This window comes from Cyprinodon tularosa, unplaced genomic scaffold (genome assembly GCF_016077235.1).
Source record: "Cyprinodon tularosa strain WSP-4 unplaced genomic scaffold, ASM1607723v1 ctg402, whole genome shotgun sequence".
Lineage (NCBI taxonomy): Eukaryota > Metazoa > Chordata > Actinopteri > Cyprinodontiformes > Cyprinodontidae > Cyprinodon > Cyprinodon tularosa.
In genome coordinates, this window is record NW_024039122.1 from 419,947 (window position 1) to 442,813 (window position 22,867).

The 22,867-nt window shown below is 39.9% G+C and overlaps 2 protein-coding genes across 2 annotated transcripts; one reads left to right on the forward strand and one right to left on the reverse strand.

Annotated features, from left to right (window-relative positions):
* Nucleotides 1–3,193: 3,193 nt before the first annotated feature.
* On the reverse strand, nucleotides 3,194–9,494 carry LOC119791867 (myeloid cell surface antigen CD33-like). The gene is made up of 6 exons (XM_038298214.1): nucleotides 9,354–9,494; nucleotides 8,776–9,159; nucleotides 8,327–8,630; nucleotides 6,579–6,766; nucleotides 5,243–5,298; nucleotides 3,194–3,247 (listed from the first exon to the last, which is right to left on the reverse strand). The coding sequence occupies exons 1-6, from the start codon at nucleotides 9,436–9,438 to the stop codon at nucleotides 3,194–3,196; spliced, it is 1,071 nt and encodes a 356-aa protein (XP_038154142.1). The 5' UTR covers nucleotides 9,439–9,494.
* Nucleotides 9,495–16,314: 6,820 nt separating this feature from the next.
* LOC119791868 (B-cell receptor CD22-like) lies at nucleotides 16,315–19,089 on the forward strand. Its single transcript, XM_038298215.1, has 5 exons — nucleotides 16,315–16,458; nucleotides 16,653–17,027; nucleotides 17,173–17,478; nucleotides 17,555–17,809; nucleotides 19,040–19,089. Exons 1-5 carry the CDS (start codon nucleotides 16,395–16,397, stop codon nucleotides 19,087–19,089), a joined length of 1,050 nt encoding a protein of 349 aa, XP_038154143.1. The 5' UTR covers nucleotides 16,315–16,394.
* Nucleotides 19,090–22,867: the final 3,778 nt, after the last annotated feature.

A 22,867-nucleotide genomic window follows, 5' to 3' on the forward strand; every position in this document is an offset into this window, starting at 1 on the left:
TTTCTCCAACAGGAAGCCCAGTTACCTTCACAGGTACCCCAAGACTAAGGTAGGGATCTGTGGTGAAGCCCATCTACAAAGGGGTTAAGCAATTTAGAGATTTTTGTCTCAACGCTGGTGAAGAAACCAACCTAACCCAATCCTTTAGAGTCCTGGTTAGTTGGTGCTTCCTTGGAGGGACTGGTGAAGATGGAAAAACTAAAGTTGCTCTGCTGCTTGATGGTGACCATTGGACTGGTGCTCTTATGGACTCAAATTGACTGCAAGAAACAAAGGAAAACCAGAATGGTTTTTGATGGATCCACACCAAGTCATCCCTACAGTGCCAAGATGTGGTGGCAGCATTCCAAACGCGTTGTTGAAGGTTTGAACAAAACAGACTGTTCACACCTCTGGTGCAAGTCCAGCACCATGGACAAGTTGGTTCACCATGAGATCATGGTGGCAGGTGCTGATGAAGATAGCTTTACCATTTGTAGGATTGTTTTTCATATTTTTCCTTTTTATTTGTTGTTTAATACCATGCCTCCAGTCAATGATTCAGAGAATGATAGGATTCACTCTAATCCTGTATTCTGCTGTAACTTATGTTCAACTCCGCCAAGATGCTGGTGAAGATACTGATGGTGTGGCAACTGTGTAATCTGTTACAGGGATAATGATCGCTTCCTAGGGAAGGATCGGGTAGGAATTTTCCCTCTATTGGAGAGGTTTTGCCTCCTGAAGGTACAAGTTTTTGAAGCTTTTTACATTCTTAATAAATTTAATGTTTTTGCTTAAGTTTTACATTTGACTCCTTTTCATATTTTTGTGTTTTGCACATTAATCTTTGATTACTGAATTTCCTATCTGCAATGCATTTATGATGTGTGTAGTAAAAATCTTTTTAGAAGTGCTACATGCTGATGTTTATATGCACAACAGGAGGGAAATGTTAGGTCAAGTCAATGATGATTATAAAGTTAATGTGTGGGACATTGGAGAAATGAGATGCTTCACTCTGTTTACTGCAAACTGTCATGCAACGGTGGAAGAAAATTGCTGATGTTTGTGTCACACACAGATATCAGGAGACTACTCTATTCTGTGATTTAATCAGAGGAGCATTATGTCCTATGACCCGATCAAGTGCCTTGTCAGAAGAACACTATTTTGTAACCCACCCCATGTGTTATGATCTGCTAATAAAAGGGCTGTGCAGAGGAAGTCAGTCAGAGAGTAGATGTAGCTGACTGTAGCTCTCTCCTTCTGCGGAAGCCGTTAAAAAATCCCTCTTCTGTGTGGACTCGGTTTCTCTTTTATGAACCTACATTTTTGAACCTAACAACTAGTCTTTAACAAAATCAGCTGATTAGTCAATCACTTCAGTTGGATGGGATTAAACTGATTTCAGCTAATAAACTAAAAAATCTTGGTGTTGTTTTTGATCAGGACTTGTCATTTAAATCCCATATCATAGAGGTTTCTAGAATTTCCTTCTTTCATCTGCAGAATATTGCAACAAAAAAAACAAAAAAAAATCCTGTCCCGGATTGATGCTGAGAAACTAGTCCATGCATTTGTTAATTTAAGGCTGGACTATTGTAACTCTTTACTATCAGGAAGTCCAAAAGCTGTAGTTAAAAGCCTTCAGTTGATCCAAAATGCTGCAGCCAGAGTTCTGATGAAAATGAAAAAGAGAGATCATATCTCTCCTATCCTGACTTCTCTTCATTGGCTTCCTGTGAAATCCAGAATAAAATTTAAAATCCTCCTTCTCACATATAAAGCCTTAAATGGCCAAGCTCCATCTGATATCAGAGATCTGATTGTTCCTTATGTTCCTAACAGAGCACTTCGCTCTCAATCTGCAGGTTTACTAGTGGTTCCTAGAATCTCTAAAAGTAGAATGGGAGGCAGATTTTTCAGTTATCAGGCTCCTCTCTTGTGGAACCAACTACCAGTTTTAGTCCGTGAGGCAGACACCCTGTCTACTTTTAAGGCTAGGCTTAAAACTTTCCTTTTTGATAAAGCTTCTAGTTAGAGTGGCTCAGGTTATCCTGAGCTATCTCTATAGTTATGCTGCTATAGGCTTAGACTGCTTGAGGACATAGGGACCCCTTTTTCATCATTCTGCTTCATTCTATCTCTATTCTCCCACTCTGCAGAATCTGTTAGTTCAATCTCTAACGTTCTGCTCTCTCTGCTTTTTCTAATAGTAGCTTCATCTGGTCTGTTCCTGTTTGGCTGTGACTCCATCCTGGAGAGAAATATCAGCTGTGCTGCTTCCATCAACACCTTAGTTTAGAGATGTTTTAGATTGGTCTGCTTTCCAGTGTAGTCCTGTTTCTCTGACTGTGACTGGCTGGATGTGCTCTCTTCATCCTCCTACATGGGAGCTGGCTCGGAGATCGTCTGCCTGGCTGTGTGTTTTCCTGGACGGCGCCGCCTTTTACAGTTGCCTTTTTGTATCTCTGCTTCTGTCTCCTTGAACCCCAGTCGGCCTTAGCAGATGGCCGCTCACACTGAGCCTGGTTCTGCTGGAGGTTTCTTCCTGTTAAAAGGGAGTTTTTCCTCTCCACTGTCGCTACAAGCATGCTTAGTGTCAGGGATTGCCTTCGTGTCAATGAGTCGATGCAATCAACTGGTTTTCCTTAGATAGAAAAGTTTGAATCAATCTGACTGGATGTTTTTCTAACGTTAGACAGAATGTCAGTGGCTAACTCAGTCGATCTCTTCGAGTTGAAAACAACCTACTGTATAAAAAGAGAAACTGATGCTTTATGGCAAAGTGAAAGTTTATTAAAAGCATAAAAAAAAACATTAAAGCGTAACATTAAATAATTGGAAACAAACCTGTACTGAGAGCTAGGTATTAGAGACGTTTGCTAAAAAAAGTAAAACACAGCTTCGATCTGCTTATAAAATATTTACAGTTCGAAAATTGTTGCTAGTTTCTTAACTGCTTTACCTCTTCTTAGCAACTATAATTTTTGACATTAGCAACACAATGTGAGAATCGTGGAGCCTAAAATGTACTAAATCAATATTCCTAATCAATTATTTTCTAAATTTTTCAGTTAAATCTGAAATGTGTAATACAAGCTTAGGTAAGCTTGTAAAACATCTGAACCCAGAATAACAACTTCTGCCTGTTTAACCACAGACATCTGAACTCACTATTAACAGTGAACAATATGTTTTCTTGGTCTCCTCATGAAGCTTGGATCTCAATCACTCTGTTGTTATCGTCTGCTTGTTCTGGATCCTGTGGAAAGGTAAGGACACAGAAGGTTCTGATGCTCTGCTGTGAATTTAATGCAGCTTCAGCTGAGTTAGAGGAGACAAGGTTCAACACGAGAATTCCCACGTTAACAAAATGGCTGCAGCACATCAAGTCACTTCTATTTTAGCATTATGATAAAAACAGGAAGGAAATGATAAAGAAATATTTCCATTACACAAACTAAGATAATGTGTGGCAAAAACTTATTTGCTTACCTTCTGTTGTTTGTTGTTGAAAACTAACCTTGACCAGCTGATAGAAAAGAAATCCCAAACACTGAAATTAAAAATACTGATGTGTAGCAGCAACATATCAACTCACAGAAAATCAGGTCTCACCACTCTAGGACCACGATTGTAGTGCAGAGAATTACAATTCCTGCGATCTTTACTCCAATGTAGGCAACACTAGCTGTAAAAGAAAACACATTTTGATCACTGCTGCACTTTATCAAATGGAAACTATCTGAAAGCTGTGAGTAAACAACATGACGATTAAAAACTAAGTCTTTTAGTCTAAGTCTATTTGACCTTCTTTGAGGAGGAAAAGTTTTGGTACCAGATCAACAGAAATCAAAATATCCAATATAAAGAAATGTCCTGATGGAAACGACGGAAAAGATGATTTACCCAATATCTGTAAAACTGTAAACATGCAATTATATGATGATGATTTATTTAATGGTTTATTTAATGTAATGATCTCTTTCTTCAAAATGTCAGTTAGTTAATGACTTGATTTGTGATAATCCCATTGATTTATGTGGCCTTAAAGAAACTTGGCTGCAGCAAGTGGTTTAAATTCAATTCACTACAGTTTATTTCTATAGCGCAAATTCACAACACGCCATCTCAAGGCTCTTTACAATTCAACCAGATCATACAGTAAAATTAATTCAGTTTTCTATCCAAGCAAAACCAGTCGATTGCATCGGCTAATTGACTCAAAAGCAATCCCTCACCAATTGAGCAAAATTTTCCCATACCAAGAAAATCTGAGTGAGGAGGAGGAATAGCAGCAACCTTTCAGTCGGACTTACTGATGACTCTAAAGGCAGTTAATAATTACAACTCTTTTGAACATTAAACCCTTGGTTTCACTCATTCAAATTACAAAGCATCCTATTCTGTTTGTATCATCCACCAGGTCCTTACTCTGAATTGTTAGATCGGTTCTTAGTTTCTATCTGATTTAGTGTTTCATACTAAGAGGTCAGGGATTTTAACATCCATGCGGATGTGGAAGGTGATAGATTGAATGCAGCCTTTATTGCTATCTTCGACTTGATTGGCTTTGTTCAAAATTTGAGTATTCCCACACATTTCTATCTTCCTACTTTGGACCTTATGCTGACATTTGGCATTTAATATAAAGAAATAACAGTATTTTCTTACAACCCTGTCCTCTCTGACCCATCGGCGTCGGCAGACCCTTTCACAGGGGCACGTGCCTCATTGTGGATCTGTGGTACCTGGGTATGCCTGGGGCACTGATTTTTTAATTAAATGTCCGTGTTCACTGCTCCGTTCTCACAGCTCCACCCTCACAGTGGAGTTGAGAGGAGAACACTCCAAAATTAGCCAGTCTCAATTGATCGACACCTTCACAAAAATGACGCAGAGAGCAGTGGCGGCTGGCCAATAGAGGGCGCTAGGGGACCGCCCCACAACCAATGACCCTGATGAAGACATACAAAATAATGTCATTTTTTTTATAATTAAATTAGAACATAAGATATTTCGAAATATATCTCTACATATTTTTCAGATGTGCATGATAAATATTTAATCTTTAATAACTAGTAAAGTGTCATTACATTTTTTGTTGGATTGATGACGTATTTCCGCCCTGGGGCTTTGTCCATTGACTCTCGTTCAAAGTTGTACATTCGCAGTAGCTCCTCACAATACAGAAGTATAGGAGAGCTTGGGGCGCAGCTTTGGTGCGCCTGAGGTGACAGGAAGTATATTTGCTCACCACCTCCCGCCACAACGCAGACTTTTTGCGGGTGATTGACAGGTCAATCGCAGGGGCTGGAGATGCATTGGAGAGAGAAAGAGAGAAATGGTGCTAGAAATTTCCTTTTCCAGGACCTGGTTTAGCAAGAAGGCTTTGCTAACAGCATGTAGCTTTATGCTGCTTTCGCTCCCTCCTTTTTCATGTCAGGATCTGACCCAGCATGGATAAAGACAGCTAGGACTGATTTGAAGCACTTTTTTAGAAAAGGCAAAACAAGAATGAACAATCTGGGATTCACATAGAAAATTATAGAATATAGGGGGGTGTCGGTTCAAGAAGGGGTTCATAACAGTTATGGATAGGATTTCTAGGCGCAGCCAAGGACCGGAGGGGGTCTGGTTTGGGGACCAGCGGATCCCCTCCCTGCTTTTTGCAGATGACGTAGTTCTGCTGGCTCCCTCCTGCCAAGACCTACAGTGTCCGCTGGGGCGGTTTGCAGCCGATTGTGAAGCGGCTGGGATGAGAATCAGCTCCTCCAAGTCCGAGGCCATGGTTCTCGACTCGAAAAAGGTGGCTTGTCCCCTTCAGGTTGGGGGTGAGTCACTGCCTCAAGTGGAGGAGTTCAAGTATCTTGGGGTCCTGTTCACGAGTGAGGGAAGAATGGAGCGGGAGATCGATAGACGGATCGGTGCGGCTGCTGCAATAATGCGGACGCTGCACTGGTCTGTCATGGTGAAGAGAGAGCTGAGCGAAAAGGCAAAGCTCTCAATTTACCGGTCAGTCTACGTTCCTACCCTCACCTATGGTCATGAAATCTGGATCATGACCGAAAGAACGAGATCCCGGATACAAGCGGCTGAAATGAGCTTTCTCCGCAGGGTGGCTGGGCTCTCCCTTAGAGATAGGGTGAGGAGCTCGGTCATTCGGGAGAGGCTCAGTGTAGAGCCGGTTCTCCTCTGCATCGAGAGGAGTCAGTTGAGGTGGCTCGGACATCTTCTTCGGATGCCCCCCTGGACGCCTCACTCGGGAGGAGGCCCATGGGACGACCCAGGCCACGCTGGAGAGACTATGTCTCTCGGCTGGCCTGGGAGCGCCTAGGGCTTCCCGCAACAGAGCTGGAGGAGGTGTCTGCGGAGAGGGATGTCTGGGAGTCTCTGCTTAGTCTGCTGCCCCCGCGACCCGATTCCGGATAAAGCGGGAGACGATGAGTACGAGTACGAGGATTGCTTTAACGAGTTATCCTCCCCAAAAAGGTTTCACTTTTGCAAATCATTGTAAGATTTTAAACAATCCTCCTTCTTTTAAATGAGCAACAAACAGCAGAGCAAAAACTCTCACTAACCTCCAGTTCTACCTTCAGTCTTGGCCTCACAGCAGTGAATTCCTCCCTCAGAGATGCTTAACCTGACGTGTCCTTCAGCTACTTTCATGGCTCCATGTTTGCTCTTCTTGAACCAGGTGAAGCAGCTGATGGGAGGCTTGGCTCTGCTGGAGCAGTTCAGGTACACCCAGCTATCTGCTGATGGACTGATGGGTGCTGCACTGTTAAAAAAGTAAATGGCAATTGTTGTTCTAACACACAATTGTATTGTAATCCGACTCAGAAATATAAATTTGACATCTAACAAATAAATACACGTTTGCCCAACTCAAATTCTCAGAAGTTGGTTTAACAAGGAGTTTTAAATCGCCTATACAAGATTTTTTGAGTTCCCTCAACTGTAAACTCATGGGCATGCGCACTGCTTATGTTCATGGACACGCCCACTACGGTACGGGGTTTCCTATCCCTTTCTTCAAGGGCACAGCCTTTTTCCCTCGTGTTTGAGAAGATTGGCGGACATTGTGATTTTATGCATCTGGAGAACCACGGAGGAACGACCCTGGGACCTTACCAGTTTTCCCGGTGAGTGCTGCAAAGTACAGACAGTTAGCGTTTAGCTCCGTGAGTTAGCATTCCCTTGTGGTGTATTGCCACCGAGTTGAAGCATGAGTTCACATGTTTTTCACGTTCTGATGAAAGGAAAAGCAGCGCACGTGCACGTGTATAATGCGCGTGACATTAAGTTGAGTGTAATAACTTATTAAATTTCTAATTTGTTTTTTTGGATACCCTGGATTCTGGATTCTCTCCTTAAATGGAGATGGTGAGCCAACCGTGTGAACATCTGGATTTGGATTGAAGAGAAGGATTTGGACTGAAGAGGACTTTCTTTTTTTGCATTCATCGTCCTGTCGGAGTGGTAGGACTAAAAAGAAAAACTCAGAGATAAAAAGGGAAAACCTTTTTCTTTTTCCGTTGGGAAACAAGACATTTTATTTCATTTTATTTTTTTTAAAAGGGTGCACCCAATTTAAAGAGACTACAATTGAAAAAAACAAACTGAAGGCCGTCCAAATTTGTAAAACTGTTATTTTTTCATATATGTTAATACACTTACTTCACAAAAAATTACCTGTGTGTTTTCCTCTTACTAAAATGGTGTCTTACTGTTTTTTCCCTCATCATCACTCTTACGAATCTAGAACATTCTGGTCCAGTGTCATGTTACTTTGATCTGTGCAGTTAAGATTATGTTGTTGAACATGGTTTTATACTGTATCTATGCAATGTTTGGCTTGAAGCAATAAAAATGTTGTATTAACATAATTTTTTGTGTGTTGAATGATTGGTAGTGAAGACGATTGGTAGGACTAAAAAAACTGAGTTGATAGAACTCAACTTGCAGATAACACTACAAAATCTGAGTTTGTAGAACTCTAAATCTATATGTCAAACTCATAAAACAAAGTTGATAGAACTCAGAACTTAAAGGTGAAACTCAAAAACCTAAGTTGGTAGAACTCAAAATTTCTATGTAACACTCCAAAAACCTAAGTTGGCAGAACTCAAAAATCTTTGTAAACTCAACCACAGTGAATTTAAGTAAGGAAAACTCAAAAAACCAAATGCATCACGTTGCCTAGAAAATGTAAGTTCTGTCAACCTCTATTTTTTTTTCAGTGTGAGGTGTTTTTGGGAGCATCTGAGGAAAATGTGACACACCTTCAGTTTATTGATGAGAAGCAGCTGAACCATGATGTTCTGACAGGATGACTTACAGGAAACACTCAGTCACTTCTGTCTTTGCTGTCTTGCTGTGTTTTCCTCCATCCACAGGATATCTGACAGAACAGATGATGTTGTATCCATCATGTGTGTCTGACAGAGTGATGATCTGCTGGATTTTAGTTCTAAACGTTCCATCTGTGTTCTCCTCTATCTGTCTGGGAGAGTCTGGTTGGAGATTCCAGGTGAGTTCAGGAGGTGATTGTGGACAGGGAGTGAGAGCTGAGCAGGTTATGGTGACAGAGTCCTTCTCCTTCACATCACCTGAGATTTCAATCCTGGGGCTCCAAGCTGAATCTGTGCTTTCACATCATACACACATTTTACACAGTGAGATCCAGAAAATCTCTACTTTAAACACATTTGGAGCAGAAATGCATCTGAATTCATTTTCTCTCCTCAACATTAACATTAGAGATAAATCAAAACAAAAGGCTCTCACCTCTAACTGTTATATTAACAGGATGACAGGAAGCTGTTGCTTTGAACCACCCATTCTCAATCCTGAAGAAGTATTTCTCTGTTTGACTTGAGTTTACATTAAAAAACACAGTGGTGCAGTTCCTCTTTTTCAGGTTTCCAGTAATGTTCATGTTATAGCTGTTTGTTGGATTACTGCTGTTGTAGATCACGTTAAATTTCTTATCTTTCAACTCGACATTACTTTTTATCCAAACTCCAAGTGTTTTTCTTCTACCATCAAAAATTTCTCCCAGTGTCTCTCTAAAGCTACATGGGATTAGCAAACAGCATCCACTCAGAGCTTCCATCTCCTCTGGTGCAGTAATGCTGAGGGCTGGTTCCTTGTCACAGGCAGACTGAACTCCTATAAACACAGAATAGAGATGAACACAATGTGGATCAAAATGGTCGTAAAGATAAACTTCCTGATCAATAAACTCCACCTGAACTACAGCTTGTTACACAAAGAGCCTTTAAACAAGATCAGGATCCAATATTTCAGACTAGAAATGGTTCCAGTAATGTCTATGAATGAAAATGAGAAATCAAACAGCTCACCTGAGAAGAAGAAGACATTCAGTAACATGCTGACGGTCAACATGTTCTCAGACAGGCCTGCCATCACGCTCCTACATCCCTCCATCAGCTCACAGAGACAAGCTGTCAGTAACTTATCTCATAAACTTCCATTTTAAATCTATCAAGAAGAGTGAAATAGAGATTTAACACAAAGAAAGTCCTTGCATTAAAAAAATCTCTCAAAACTAGTTGAACAAAAATATATCTTAGTGAATGACCAACCCTGAACTACCAGTTAAATTTCCACAAGAATCAACACCACTTTAGAGCAGAAGACAGCTCCACCCTTCATGTTTAGTTTTTTTAAAAGAGGAAGTCGATGTCATGATCAGCAGATTTTAGATTTTTAGTTTCTAAAGTGTTTAAGTTTTAATAGTTTTTCTCTTCATGTTCTAAAATGTCTCGTGTATTTTCCTTATTTTTGGTTTATTTCCTTTTCTAATCTCAGTTTTTAAGCAAGATTTAATTTAAAAAAGACAAGGTTGCTGAGATCTACTTCTGTTCTAAGCATGAAAAACATTTTTCCGTGTAAGAATCTGTTTCGGCATCAGCTCTGTCTACATGAGAGGTTGAATCTAATTTTGACATACTGTCTCCCACATTAGTATGTGCATTAATAGAAAAACACATGTAGCTGGTCTTACGCTCAGTGGATGAATGTTTAGTATACTGACCCTCAAACGCTCATATCCTTCACTGTCGAGCTGTCTGACCTCTTGACCTTGACTTTGTAGCTCTGCCTGCATTTGAAAACCAGTCTGATTTTATTATGTTTCGGTTTTATTTAATGTATGAGAAAAACACAGCGGTGCATGTCAGTATTACGACTGAAAAATACAGAGTTGTTCTGATAAAAATATAAGAATAGCAGGCTGAAAATATTAGCAAGTCAAACTGCCCATCCCCCAAGCAGAACAAGATGCTAAAGAAAATGACTTCCTCTTTTTAACAAGCTAAGTATATAGGGTGAAGTTTTCTTGGATAAAACATTTTACATTTTTGTCAAGGTTAAGTTTTAACCAGAACAGATAAGGGTTTCAGTTTGCTGACGATCAGATGAAGTCTTTACAGTAAGAAGTGAGCACCTTTTACTTTTTTAATTATTTCTTTGTTTTTTTTTTTAACATAAGGGAACATTGAGTTAGAATTAAAAATACAGAGAGGTCTCACCAGCTGGAAAGATAAACACTAAATTTAGACAAGGAAATAGACAAAAATTAATTAACCGATAAAACAAGGCATTTTAAAACATAAAGCAAAAAAGAGAAGATTAAAACACAAACATATTATAAAGTAAAGATTGAACACCCGCAGATCAGGACAATGACTTCATCTTTTAAAAAAGCAAAGCGAAAAGGGCGGAGCTGTCTTTAGTTCACACATCTTATTGATTCAGTCAGTTTTGAATGTAGTTTGGTGAGGCTAGTTTCACAAAGCTGCTTTAAAGGAATAGTACACCCAAAACATGATTAGCCTTCATTTTCTACTCACCTCCATGCTGAACAACACTCTGGAGTACTTTTTTGATATCTCAAATGCATCTGGAGATCTGGGAGGCTTCTTGCTGTCTGCTGACATTCAAATAATGGAGGTCCATGGCGCCCGAGACAGAAAGGTCCATAAAAGTCCACAAAAACGTGTCAATATTCCTCCATACTGCTCGTCCAATGTAATCCAAGTGTCCTGAGTGGGTAGCATCCAGAATTTACTCGAAACGAAGTCATTTAGAACGTTTTAGAGCCTAAACAGTAGTGTATAGGATTTCCTAATAGCGCCCCCATGCGCGCTCACGATTCTACGGAAGCCGGCAGACCAAACCAGCGCATTCAGCTCGGCAAAGAACTCATGCTCTTCCTCAACACTGAAGTCCTCAGACATTTTTCTTTCGTTGTTTCTTTCTTTGCACAGGTAAACAGCACATTTCTTCTTCTACGCTTGCATTATCGGCAGACCAGACGCTGAATGCGCACTTCCTTCCGGTTTGGTCTGCCGGCTTCCGTAGAATCGTGAGCGCGCATGGGGGCGCTATTAGGAAATCCTATACACTACTGTTTATGCTCTAAAAACATTCTAAATGACTTCGTTTCGAGTAAATTCTGGATGCTACCCACTCAGGACACTTGGATTACATTGGACGAGCAGTATGGAGGAATATTGACACGTTTTTGTGGACTTTTATGGACCTTTCTGTCTCGGGCGCCATGGACCTCCATTATTTGAATGTCAGCAGACAGCAAGAAGCCTCCCAGATCTCCAGATGCATTTGAGATATCAAAAAAGTACTCCAGAGTGTTGTTCAGCATGGAGGTGAGTAGAAAATGAAGGCTAATCATGTTTTGGGTGTACTATTCCTTTAACAATCTCAGACTCAAATCTTTAAATCTGAATTGATCTAGCCTAAAGTTGGAAACATCTGAATTTTAGGTTTTCCAACAACTGCTGTAAGTGATCAATTCTAAGTAGGTCTACTCCAGTGCAGCCATCCCCATTGGCTATATATATATTCTCACAGTTGGATTGGGAGAGCCGGGACTGTACTAATGATGACTTTCACCTTGATATTTTAATGTGGATGTATATCTCTGAGCGAGGATGAATCAATTTTCCAACCTGTGTACGCGTACTGTGAAATTACCACCTCGAATGCGACGTGCTGATATGGATGCAGCTATAAGCAGAGCTCTATCAGCCAAGCTCACCAATCTCCTCGCTCAGTGGATAGCCAAAAGCTTCCTGCTCATCAGCTTGGCTTATGTGGTCGAGCTTGTTCTCCAGACGGCCACATGCGACCCATCTTACAAACTACCTGCGAGGCGAGTTATCATGAGAATACATGACCACAACGCCGTGGAGAAAGCCGTGAAAGATGAGAAGTAGATCAAGGAGACATTATTTTGTTAAAGTGGTGTCATGTTCTTTTTAAGGGATCTGACCCGGAGTTTAGTTCAGGCTCAGTGGGAAACTTAAGCGAGAAACAAAAACTGAAACGGGACTCACGTTTCCAGAAAAAGGTATCCTTCCCAGAATCCAGTCCGCACTCCAACGAGTCAACATGGTTGACTCGTTGGAGTGCGGACAGGGTTTACTCGGGTTGGTTTGGTTCCTTGAGGAGAGATGGAGCTATCTGCCACTTACATTTCCTGAAGTACTTGAACGGTTCGTGTGGAGATTTAACCCCTGCTCAGTGTTAAGCTCAAACAATCCTTTCAGGGGGGGAAGGTCCAAACATCCAGTTTGCATCCCCTGCTCAGTGTGAAGCTCAAACAATCCTTTCAGGGGGGGAAGGTCCAAACATCCAGTTTGCATCCCCTGCTCAGTGTGAAGCTCAAACGATCCTTTCAGGGGGAGGAGGCCAAACATCGAGTTTGCAGGATGACTTCCTGCCGAGAGGCAAAGACAAAAACAACAAGGTTAGGACTAAGAGAGACAAAGACTCATTAAAGCTCAGCTAAACTCAGCAGTCAGTCAGCAGCTTAAGAGTCCTCAGATAATGAACCAACCATCCACAGGTGTGTGGAAGGGCCAACGAGAACCGGGCACCACCTGGTGATGGAGGGGGATGTTAGATTCAAAATATTGTGAGTTCATTTTTCTTATTTCATATAGGACAAAAATGAATCTGAAGCACAAAAGGACTTTATAAGCAGAGCTTTTCCTGCAGGAATGAGAAAGGCTGCTGCTCACATCCCAGTACCATTCTGCCCCCCAACAGAACAGCCGAGTATTTTATTCACAGAGCAGAAACAGATGGGTGGGTCTTATGACCCTAGAATGACCAACTGGCTGAGAGGCAGGTCATAAAAGTTTATGACCCTGTAAATGCCTTCTTGCTGAAGGCAAGTCTAGAATGACCCTCCTGATTGAATCACAGGACAGAATGTAGCATCTTTTTTCTTCAATGTTTCATATGCACACACATTAATTTTATAATTGTCATTCAATAACTCTAACAGGGGAAAACACAAACAATACACAACCCACACAAACAAGATTCCTAAGAAGTGCGACATCTCAAAGAAAACTGGGACACTTTACTTTGCAACTAACACAGTAACAAATGAGCAAAAAAAAGTATGTATGTATATACTTTTCAAAATTACATGTTATTTTGCAAACATAAAATAGGGCAAACCTTTCTTTGAAATTCCAGAGGTCACACACGCATCATGAATGTCTTTGGCAGAATTCAAATGAGCAATTTTAATATATATTAATCTAGATTAATTTCAAAATTAGTAAGATTAATCGAGATAAAAAAAAAAAAAAACATCTATACCCCCCACTAATATATCAAAGAAGCATCGACTTCACTTAGACATTTGCTGTCAACTTGGAAATATTATTAATGCCCTAATCGGGGAATTAATGGTTCAAGCCCCTGCTGTGCTTTGGGGTCCTTTGAGTCGATTACGTGCTAAATAAATCTATAATATATTTAACCTATAGTAGCACAAAAACTGCAGGCCAGCATGAGTAGAGTCTCGAACACTGCTTCTACACTAGCAGAGGGATGCGTCTACAGCTGCTATGGGAGATAGTTATGGGCCTGTTGTTGAGGCTGCTCAATTGCACCTCTAACTGTCAAGTGTCCTAGCATTGTATCACTTCACATTGACAATAACAGCCATGCCGCCTTCTTACTTCTTACCGATGTCTTCTGTTATGTCAGGCCAAAAAAGATTAAAATAATGAATTATTTATGAACCATTTGCAAAAATGTGTGCTCAAACAGCCAGAAGGCATTGTAAGGGACAAATCTTTTGGGACGCAATTAAAACTGTAAAGAAATCCTCTAATCTTAATCTGTGAAATTTGCATTTATATTAAATTCTAGATGTGTTCTGTGTATGTGGGACATGTGACCAGGAGGGGCGAGGCCAGGGGTAGACTTGCTGGGTTGGGCTTTGGACCTGTTTAAAAAGACTTGCAGTTCTAGTCTGGACTGCATCTATCCTATCTTGACAGAGTGACGTACAGTATCCTGGTAACTTATTAACAAAATGTTTCTCCTGTCTCTGTTTCTTGGCATCTGGCTTCTCCCGACAGGCAAGTCTTTTTTCATGTGTACATTATTTGTTTTGTTGTTGTTTTTTTTTCAAATACAGAACTAATAAAACATTTGTATACATTTTGCTTTTAGATGATTAAACCTGCTCCCCCTCCCTCGTGGAGAAAGAAATCGTACATGCGCTATGGCTGCCGGCCGTGATACACGTAACTAAAAAATTTTTACATCAAGTCTGCTTGCTTGCAGATAATATAAACAAATAAATTAGGCTTTCAGGAAGAAGTAAGGGAAACATTTAAAGCAGATAGAAGCAATTAGTACTTACTTTTTTCATTCACTCAACACCAGAAGTATCACAATAAGGCACCCGCAGGTAAACATGGATGCGACACTGGCTCAACTGACAAGCTGCCAACGGAACGAGTCAAAAATAAGAGTCCCCAAAGAAAACAGAACAATAACTTTGCAGTAATACTTGCAGTAATATTCAGCAACACACGAAGAAGAAAATACAGGAACTCGTGACCGCTCCCTAGCGGCAGGAGGAAGTAAACATTTAGTGTGTCTTTTGAGTCCCAGCCTTTTATACACTTGTAGCTACAGTGGAGAGGAAAAACTCCCTTTTAACAGGAAGAAACCTCCAGCTGAACCAGGCTCAGTGTGAGCGGCCATCTGCTGAGGCTGACTGAGGTTCAAGGAGACAGAAGCAGAGATACAAAAAGCAGCTGTAAAAGGCGGCCCCGTCCAGGAAACACACAGCCAGGCAGACGAGCTCCGAGCCAGTTACAGTCAGAGAAACAGGACTACACTGAAAAACCGGGCGATCTCCAGCATCTATAAACAAGGACAACAAAAAATCAAATATAAAATCTTCCAACTAGAATGGGATAAAAAGTAATACAAACAAAACCCCCAAAAGATCCTTGCATTAAATGATACTATCTTATAAAGTTCATACAGTAATATTTAATCTTACTGTTCAAGAAAATATTTTTTAGGCCCCAAACCTCATCTGATCGTAAGCAAAATTAAACCCTTATCTGTTCTGGTTAAAATTAACCTTAACAGAATTGATTAAAATGTGTTATCTAAGACAACTCCACCCTATATATTTAGATATTTTAAAAAAAAGCAAGTCATTCCCTTCCATGGGCAATTTGGTGCAATTCAATTTTTAACCTGCAGTTTGGTGGAAACTTTCTGTTTGATTCTGCTATTCTTAAATGTTTATCAGAACAACTCTGCATTTTTCAGTCGTGATGCTGACATGCATCACTGTGTTTTTCTCATCCATTAAACAAAACTGAAAAACTGTAAATTTTTATAGAAATTAGACCGGTTTTCACATGCAGACAGAGCAACAGAGTCAGGGTGAAGAGGTCACACAGTTTGACACAGAATGACTTGAGAGTTTGAAGGTCAATATACTGAGCATTCATCCACTGAGCATAAGACCAGCTACATGTGTTTTTGCCGATGCTGAAAAAAATTCTTACACGGAAAAATACTTTTGATGCTTGGAAAAGAAATAGATCTCAGCAACCTTGTCTTTTTTAAATCAAATCTCAGTTAAAAACCAAGATTAGAAAAGGAAATAAACAAAAAATAAGGAAAATATACGCAACATTTTAGAACATAAACACAAAAAGAATTAAAACATAAACACATTATAAACTAAAAATCTAACATCTACTGATTATGACATCGACTTCCTCTTTTAAAGAACCTAACCATGAAGGGTGGAGCTGTCTTCTGCTCTAAATTGGTGTTGATTCGTGTGAAAAGTTAACTGGTAGTTCAGGGTCTGGTCTGCTGAGGATCAGAAGGTCATTTACTAAGGTCACTAAGGAATCATTCACTAAGATACAAGTTTGTTCTACTAATTTTGAAAGTTTTTTGGGGGAAAAAACTTTTGGGGGTTTTCTGTTACTTTTTCATTATTATTATTCTTTTTGAAAGATTTAAATTGGAAGTTTATGTAATAAGTTACAGCTTGTCTCTGTAGGAGTGTGATGGCAGCCCTGTCTGAGAACATGTTGACCGTCAGCATGTTACTGAATGTCTTCTTCTTCTCAGGTGAGCTGTTTGATTTCTCATTTTCATTCATAGACATGACTGGATCCATTTCTAGTCTGAAATATTGGATCCTGATCTTGTTTAAAGGCTCATCATGTAACAAGCTACAGCTCAGGTGGAGATTATTGATCAGGAAGTTTATCTTTACGACCATTTTGATCCACATTGTGTTCATCTCTATTCTGTGTTTATAGGAGTTCAGACTTGTAAACCAGCCCTCAGCATTACTGCACCAGAGGAGATGGAAGCTCTGAGTGGATCCTGTTTGCTAATCCCATTTAGCTTTAGAGAGAAAACAGGAGAAACCATTGATGGCTTAAGAAAAACATTTGGAGTTTGGATAAAAAGTAATCCTGTGTTTAAAGTTAATAAAGTTAACGTGATCTACAACAGCAGTAAGCCAACAAACAGCTATAACATGAAAATTACTGGAAACCTCATAGAGAGGAACTGCACCACTGTATTTTTTAATGTAAATTCAGGTCAAACAGAGAAATACTTCTTCAGGATTGAGAACAGGCGGTTCAAAGCAACAGCTTCCTGTCATCCTGTTAATATAACAGTTAGAGGTAAGAGCCTTTTGTTTTTATTTATCTCTAATATTAATGTTGACGATAGAAAATGAATTCAGATGCATTTCTGCTCCACATGTGTTTAAAGTAGAGATTTTCTGGATCTCACTGTGTAAAATGTGTGTATGATGTGAAAGCACAGATTCAGCTTGGAGCCCCAGGATTGAAATCTCAGGTGATGTGAAGGAGAAGGACTCTGTCACCATAACGTGCTCAGCTCTCACTCCCTGTCCACAATCACCTCCTGAACTCACCTGGAATCTCCAACCAGACTCTCCCAGACAGATAGAGGAGAACACAGATGGAACGTTTAGAACTAAAATCCAGCAGATCATCACTCTGTCAGACACACATGATGGATACAACATCATCTGTTCTGTCAGATATCCTGTGGATGGAGGAAAACACAGCAAGACAGCAAAGACAGAAGTGACTCTCAGTGTTTCCTGTAAGTCATCCTGTCAGAACATCATGGTTCAGCTGCTTCTCATCAATAAACTGAAGGTGTGTCACATTTTCCTCAGATGCTCCCAAAAACACCTCAGTATCCATCAGTCCATCAGCAGATAGCTGGGTGTACCTGAACTGCTCCAGCAGAGCCAAGCCTCCCATCAGCTGCTTCACCTGGTTCAAGAAGAGCCAACATGGAGCCATGAAAGTAGCTGAAGGAGACGTTTATAGAATCAATGTCACTGAGGGGGGAGTTTATTACTGTGTGGCCATGAATGATCTTGGTAATCAGACATCAGCTGAAGTTGATCTTAATGTTCCAGAAAAAGGTAAATAAATATGGCAGGTTGTTGCTGTTACCAAGTGGTGTGAAATGGATTACTAGACTGTGCTTTTTCTTAATTAAATAAAAGTAATACTGTTCCGTTCTTTATGCTGAGATGTAGGAAAAGGAAGGAAGTGTGAAAAGAAGCAGGATTCTTCCGTAGTTTAGATAAGGTTTTATTGTACTCTGCAGAGGAGAACGACACAAACAACTGAACTGTTAGTGTGGCTCTGCCGGGATAGCTTCCCACCCCTGCTTATAAGGAGACTCCACACACACGAACAATCAGTCTTCTTAAGACAAACACTTTCGTTTTTCAGGGACGACAATTCAATCAGATAAACATTTCAGACAACTGTTTTCCGTTCATCAAGAAACAGGACGTGAGAACAATAAGGACATGTTAATCTATGTTTCTCCCTTATCTAACCTGTGGAAGAATACTGCTTCTTTTCACACTTCCATCTTTTTCCTACATCTCAGCATAAAGAATGGAACAGAGTTACTTTTATTTAATCAAGAAAAAGCATAGTCCAATAATAATCCATTTCACAGTGGTTATTTGAATATTTCATCTAAAGCGGATGTGTTAGGTTAATTGGCTTCTCTAAATTCTCCTTAGGTGTGAATGGTTGTTTGTTGTGTTTGTCTCTGTGTTGCCCTGTGATGGACTGGTGACCAGTCCAGGGTGGACCCCGCCTCTTGCCGTAGAGAGGTGGAGATAGGCACCAGCACCCCTCCCAACCCCAGTAGGGATAAGCGTGACAGAAAATGATTGAATGGATTTCTGTTGATCTGGTACCAAAACATTTTCCACCTCAGAAAAGGTAAAAAAAAATTCTCTTTCTACAGGTAATCTTGTCTACATGGGAGTAAAGATTGTGGGAATTATGATTCTCTGTACTACAATCATCGTCCTAGAGTGGTGAGATCCAGTTTTCTATCAGTTGACACACAGCAGACAGCATATTTAATGTCTGTGTTTGGGGTTTCTTCTCCATCAGCTGGTCGAGATCAGTTTTCACCAACAAAAACCAGAAGGTAAGCAAATAATCCTACAGTTTTCACAAAAGATATCTCAGTTTGTATAATAGACATATTTCTTTATCGTGTCCTGCAGCCATTTTGTTAACACATGAAGTCTCATGTTGATCCTAGTTTCCTCTAAATCAGTTGAAGCTGCAGTAAATTCAGAGCAGAGCATCAAGACATCTCTGTTCTTTCCTTTCCACAGGAAACCGAATAAGCGACAACAACAGAGTGATTGAGCTCCAAGCTTCATGAGGAGACCAAGAAAATGTCCTGTTCACTGTTAATAGAATCCTTTTCTAAGTGAGTTCAGATGTCTGTGTTTACATCACACAGCTGCAGATATTCTCTGAGTTCAGGTGTGTTTATTGTATTTTATTTTATATAGACAGGTCTCCCTACCCTTAGCTTGTATTACATATTTTGGATCTGAGTTTAACTGAAATGTTCAGATAATATAAAAACATTTTTTCAGTATATCAAAGTTTCTCACTTTGTGGTGTTTATTTTAGAAATATTAGATGTTTATTTAGATAATTTAACGTTTTTCTCTTCTTTATCAGAAAGATCTTAGCAGAAATGAATGAACAGTGAATATTGTAGATATTACCAGCTGGATGTAGATCAAACCTGTGCTGAACTATTTAAGGATACGTCCCTAATAGCTAGTTATGATAGTTTTGTATCTTATTATTTAATGTCATTCTTTAATGTTTTTTTTCATGCTTTTACAAACCTTACAGAAAGGTGGCAGTGGCAGCAACATACTGATTCATCTGTGTCTCTGGATCAATAAGCTAAACTTTGTTTATGAAAAAATAAAGGATGGTTGTATTGTGATGTTTATTTTTAACAGTTTTATTGGTTGGGCAGCAGCAACATTCAACATACTAATTTGCAAATTAAAGCATATTTAAGGTCTTTATGATCTTGTGTCACTTTTTAAAAACAAATAAAGAGATTCTATTGGCTAACAGACAGTTTTATTCCATTGGTCCAGTTATTAGCTTCCTTGTGCCACTTCCTGATTGAGACCACCAAGAGTCCTCAATCCCAGCCATGTTACCATGTTGGGGATGAAGTACTTAGTGTCAAAAGAGAAGTCAATCACTGAATATAATATTAGCTGCTAAAGGCTAAATAAAGGTAGAGTGCTTAAAACATGCAGGAAATTCTGCATTTTTTCTTTCTTTCCTGCATTTTAATAAACATTATTCTTTTTATTTTATTTTATATTCTACATAAAAGATCTCTCTCAGGCAGTTGCAAACCTGCTGTTATACAAAGCCTGGGTGTGAGGAGTTGTTTTATTTTTTTTGGCCGGGGGATGTTTGGGAAAGGGCTCAGACTCTTTTAGACTCAAGGATTCCTTCTTCTTTGAGTTGCCAGTTTCCTTGGGATCTGCTGGTGGAGGGCTGCAATGAGCTCCAGCTTTTCTCAATTGGTTGCAGGCTAATCAGCGGATCAAACCATTTGTAATGGGAAGGTAAATTTGTTTATCGTTTGTTTAAATATTCTTAGATTGGGTAATTCTGTTAATTAGTTAAATTTAAAAAGTATTTAGTGTTTGGCCATTATTTATCTGTTTAATTAAGTTTATCTGTTTATTAGTTTGTTAGTCAGTTACCCCCCTTGTGTGTCAACAGTGGTCTGATCAGCCACTATTTAAGTTTCCCTCATGTCCTTTTTGTTAGGTCAGTTTGTGCTTGAGTTCTTTAGCCTGAATTGAATTCTGTTTTGTTGACCTCTCTTTTGGGGCCCAGTTTATAATTTTTTTGAACATTTTTGGAATAAATACTTTTTTAAAAAAATTTCAGTGGTTTTCTGGTTGGTTTGTAGAAATTCCCTCACACACACATTACTGCAGGTAAACCCGATATGCAGCCAGATACAATGTTTTTTTTAAAGGGTTTATTGAAGTGAAGAATAATGGCAGATGAAGCAGACGAGATACTTACAGTCTTGGCAGTGGAATCCTGGTTGAAAGTGCTGGTTTGCAGTGATGAGCAGAGAACCAGAGGATGTAGGCGGTGACTGAACCAATAGGCCATATGGACCAGAGAACCACCAGAACTGGCAAGCAAGTAGCTGAGACTCAAGGAGTAACAGGTAGCACTGCAGCATGGAGACTATTCACACTGCAGGCCTTGATACTGAATTCTGATTTTTTTTTGCGAAATCCAATTTTTTTTGCGTTGCCGTTCATATGTCCAAACATATGCGACTTGCTTGTGATCTCCTGTGTGAACTGCATTCATACAATGCATTCATACAACGCAAGTGTCCCGCATGCGCAGTAGAGGACGAAATGATATCACTGTGTTTATGGAAGTAAACATGGATGGTAGTGCCGGAGCACATCTAGCAATCTTTCCCAATTATGAAAACACTATCTTTTGAAGATGGTTATATATAAATACTGCTCTCCGCATCATCGTCCGCCATGTTTGTTGTATTTCTTGCCGCTTCTTCATAGCAAGACCCAGAATCGGGACCTTTGTCGGGTAATTAATGGCGTTCAGGTCGGATAAATGCGACCTGGCCGTTCAGACACATGTCGCTTTAAAAAGATTAGATTCGTATAGGATTCAGGACAACATAGCCAAGTGGCCTGGGTCGCATTTGAAAAAAATCAGATCTGTGTTGTTCAGACTGCCATGAAAAGATCAGATCCATCTGGGCCAAAAACTCGGATTTGGGGGAAGGCAGGGGAAGACGGTATGCTTCCCCCGCCTACGCACACAAGGGGGAGGGTCAAGCAGATGACCATGATTGACTTGTTATGGAACCAATCACCTACAACAGACCGTGTTTTGTGATTGGTGGGGTTATACATTGATTTCTCACTGTAGCGGGGACCATTTATTTTGATTTCACTTCCAGACCTTCTATTTCCCTGCTTGCTAAGCAGCTGTGGGGAGATCTTTAAGCCACATGGTAAAAAATGCATCAGAAAGGATCTTTACCTTTAAAGCCCATTAGATTCCTCTGCTGTTTGCATCAGGCTGATCTAAGATTTTTCCAAGAATCGACCCAGTTTGGAAACGGACTTGTGTGGAGCTGGAACCGAAGCTGCTCCCCCCTATGCTGCTATGTTGTTAATACATTTGTGACCATTATTTATTTAAAGTCGAATGTATTTACATTGTTTTAACTGCTCTGTTGTTGTCATCATATCTGCTGCCATTCCAAAAGGACACTATTGAATGTATTAACATTTGGCTTATCTTGGACAATCTCAGAAGCCAGTTAAACCAACTCTTAGAACTTTGTTTTCCTCTTTCTTTCAAAACTTGTCATTTGGTCTACCTCATTTTGATTTTCTAATAGCATGTAATGTTTTGCATAGATGTTAGATTTCTGTAATGCTTAATTAGAATACAGACATCATTGTTTTAACTTGCAGTCGTTTGTGCTTTGTACAACGAATGGTTGATCATGCAGGCCAGATTCACCCTCCTTTTGTTGACATTTGAATAAACAGAGATAAGTATTTTTTTTGATAAATAATTAATAGCTCTGCTATTGGCCTAGCCTAAAGCAACACATACACTGTGCGACTTTCGGGGCGATTTTCAAGTCGTGCAAGCATTTTTTAATCAGGCTGACTTTCAGCCTGATCGTGCGTTGTGTAGTCTACAGGGCCTAACGAGGGGCAATCAGCCTCTCACAACCACCTCCCGATCAGGAATGGTGAGTTCAGGAGAAAATCAAACATGTTTGAATTTCAGTCGACCATCATGGCCAAATCACTCGGCGCTCAAAGAAGGATTCTTCTTTTTCTTGTTCCTCTCAGATGTAAACACAGAAGCATGGCAAGGGTTGCAATAAGTGAAATGGAGTTTTTTCTGTAAAATTGACAGATCATATTAGCCATGTTTGCTCAGCCATGTCTTTGTGCAAATATGTCATCGCCTTTTCTTTTTAGGGCTTTCAGCACAAAATTGCACAAATTGCCAAGGCAGCGTGGTTCTTTATACCGGTATTGAGTTATTCCCCTTCTATTTGTTTGACTTCCGGATAGACGAGTCAG

Coding starts and splice junctions, on each gene's coding strand:
- LOC119791868 (XM_038298215.1), top strand. CDS start 16,395: ATGGCAGCCCTGTCTGAGAACATGTTGACCGTCAGCATGTTACTGAAT. Junction 17,028..17,172: donor TGTTAATATAACAGTTAGAG/GTAAGAGCCTTT, acceptor GTGAAAGCACAG/ATTCAGCTTGGAGCCCCAGG. Junction 17,810..19,039: donor TCTTAATGTTCCAGAAAAAG/GTAAATAAATAT, acceptor TCCTTTCCACAG/GAAACCGAATAAGCGACAAC.
- LOC119791867 (XM_038298214.1), bottom strand. CDS start 9,438: ATGGAGGGATGTAGGAGCGTGATGGCAGGCCTGTCTGAGAACATGTTG. Junction 9,160..9,353: donor GAATGTCTTCTTCTTCTCAG/GTGAGCTGTTTG, acceptor CTGTGTTTATAG/GAGTTCAGTCTGCCTGTGAC. Junction 3,248..5,242: donor CTGCGTTGTGGCGGGAGGTG/GTGAGCAAATAT, acceptor ACCTTTCCACAG/GATCCAGAACAAGCAGACGA.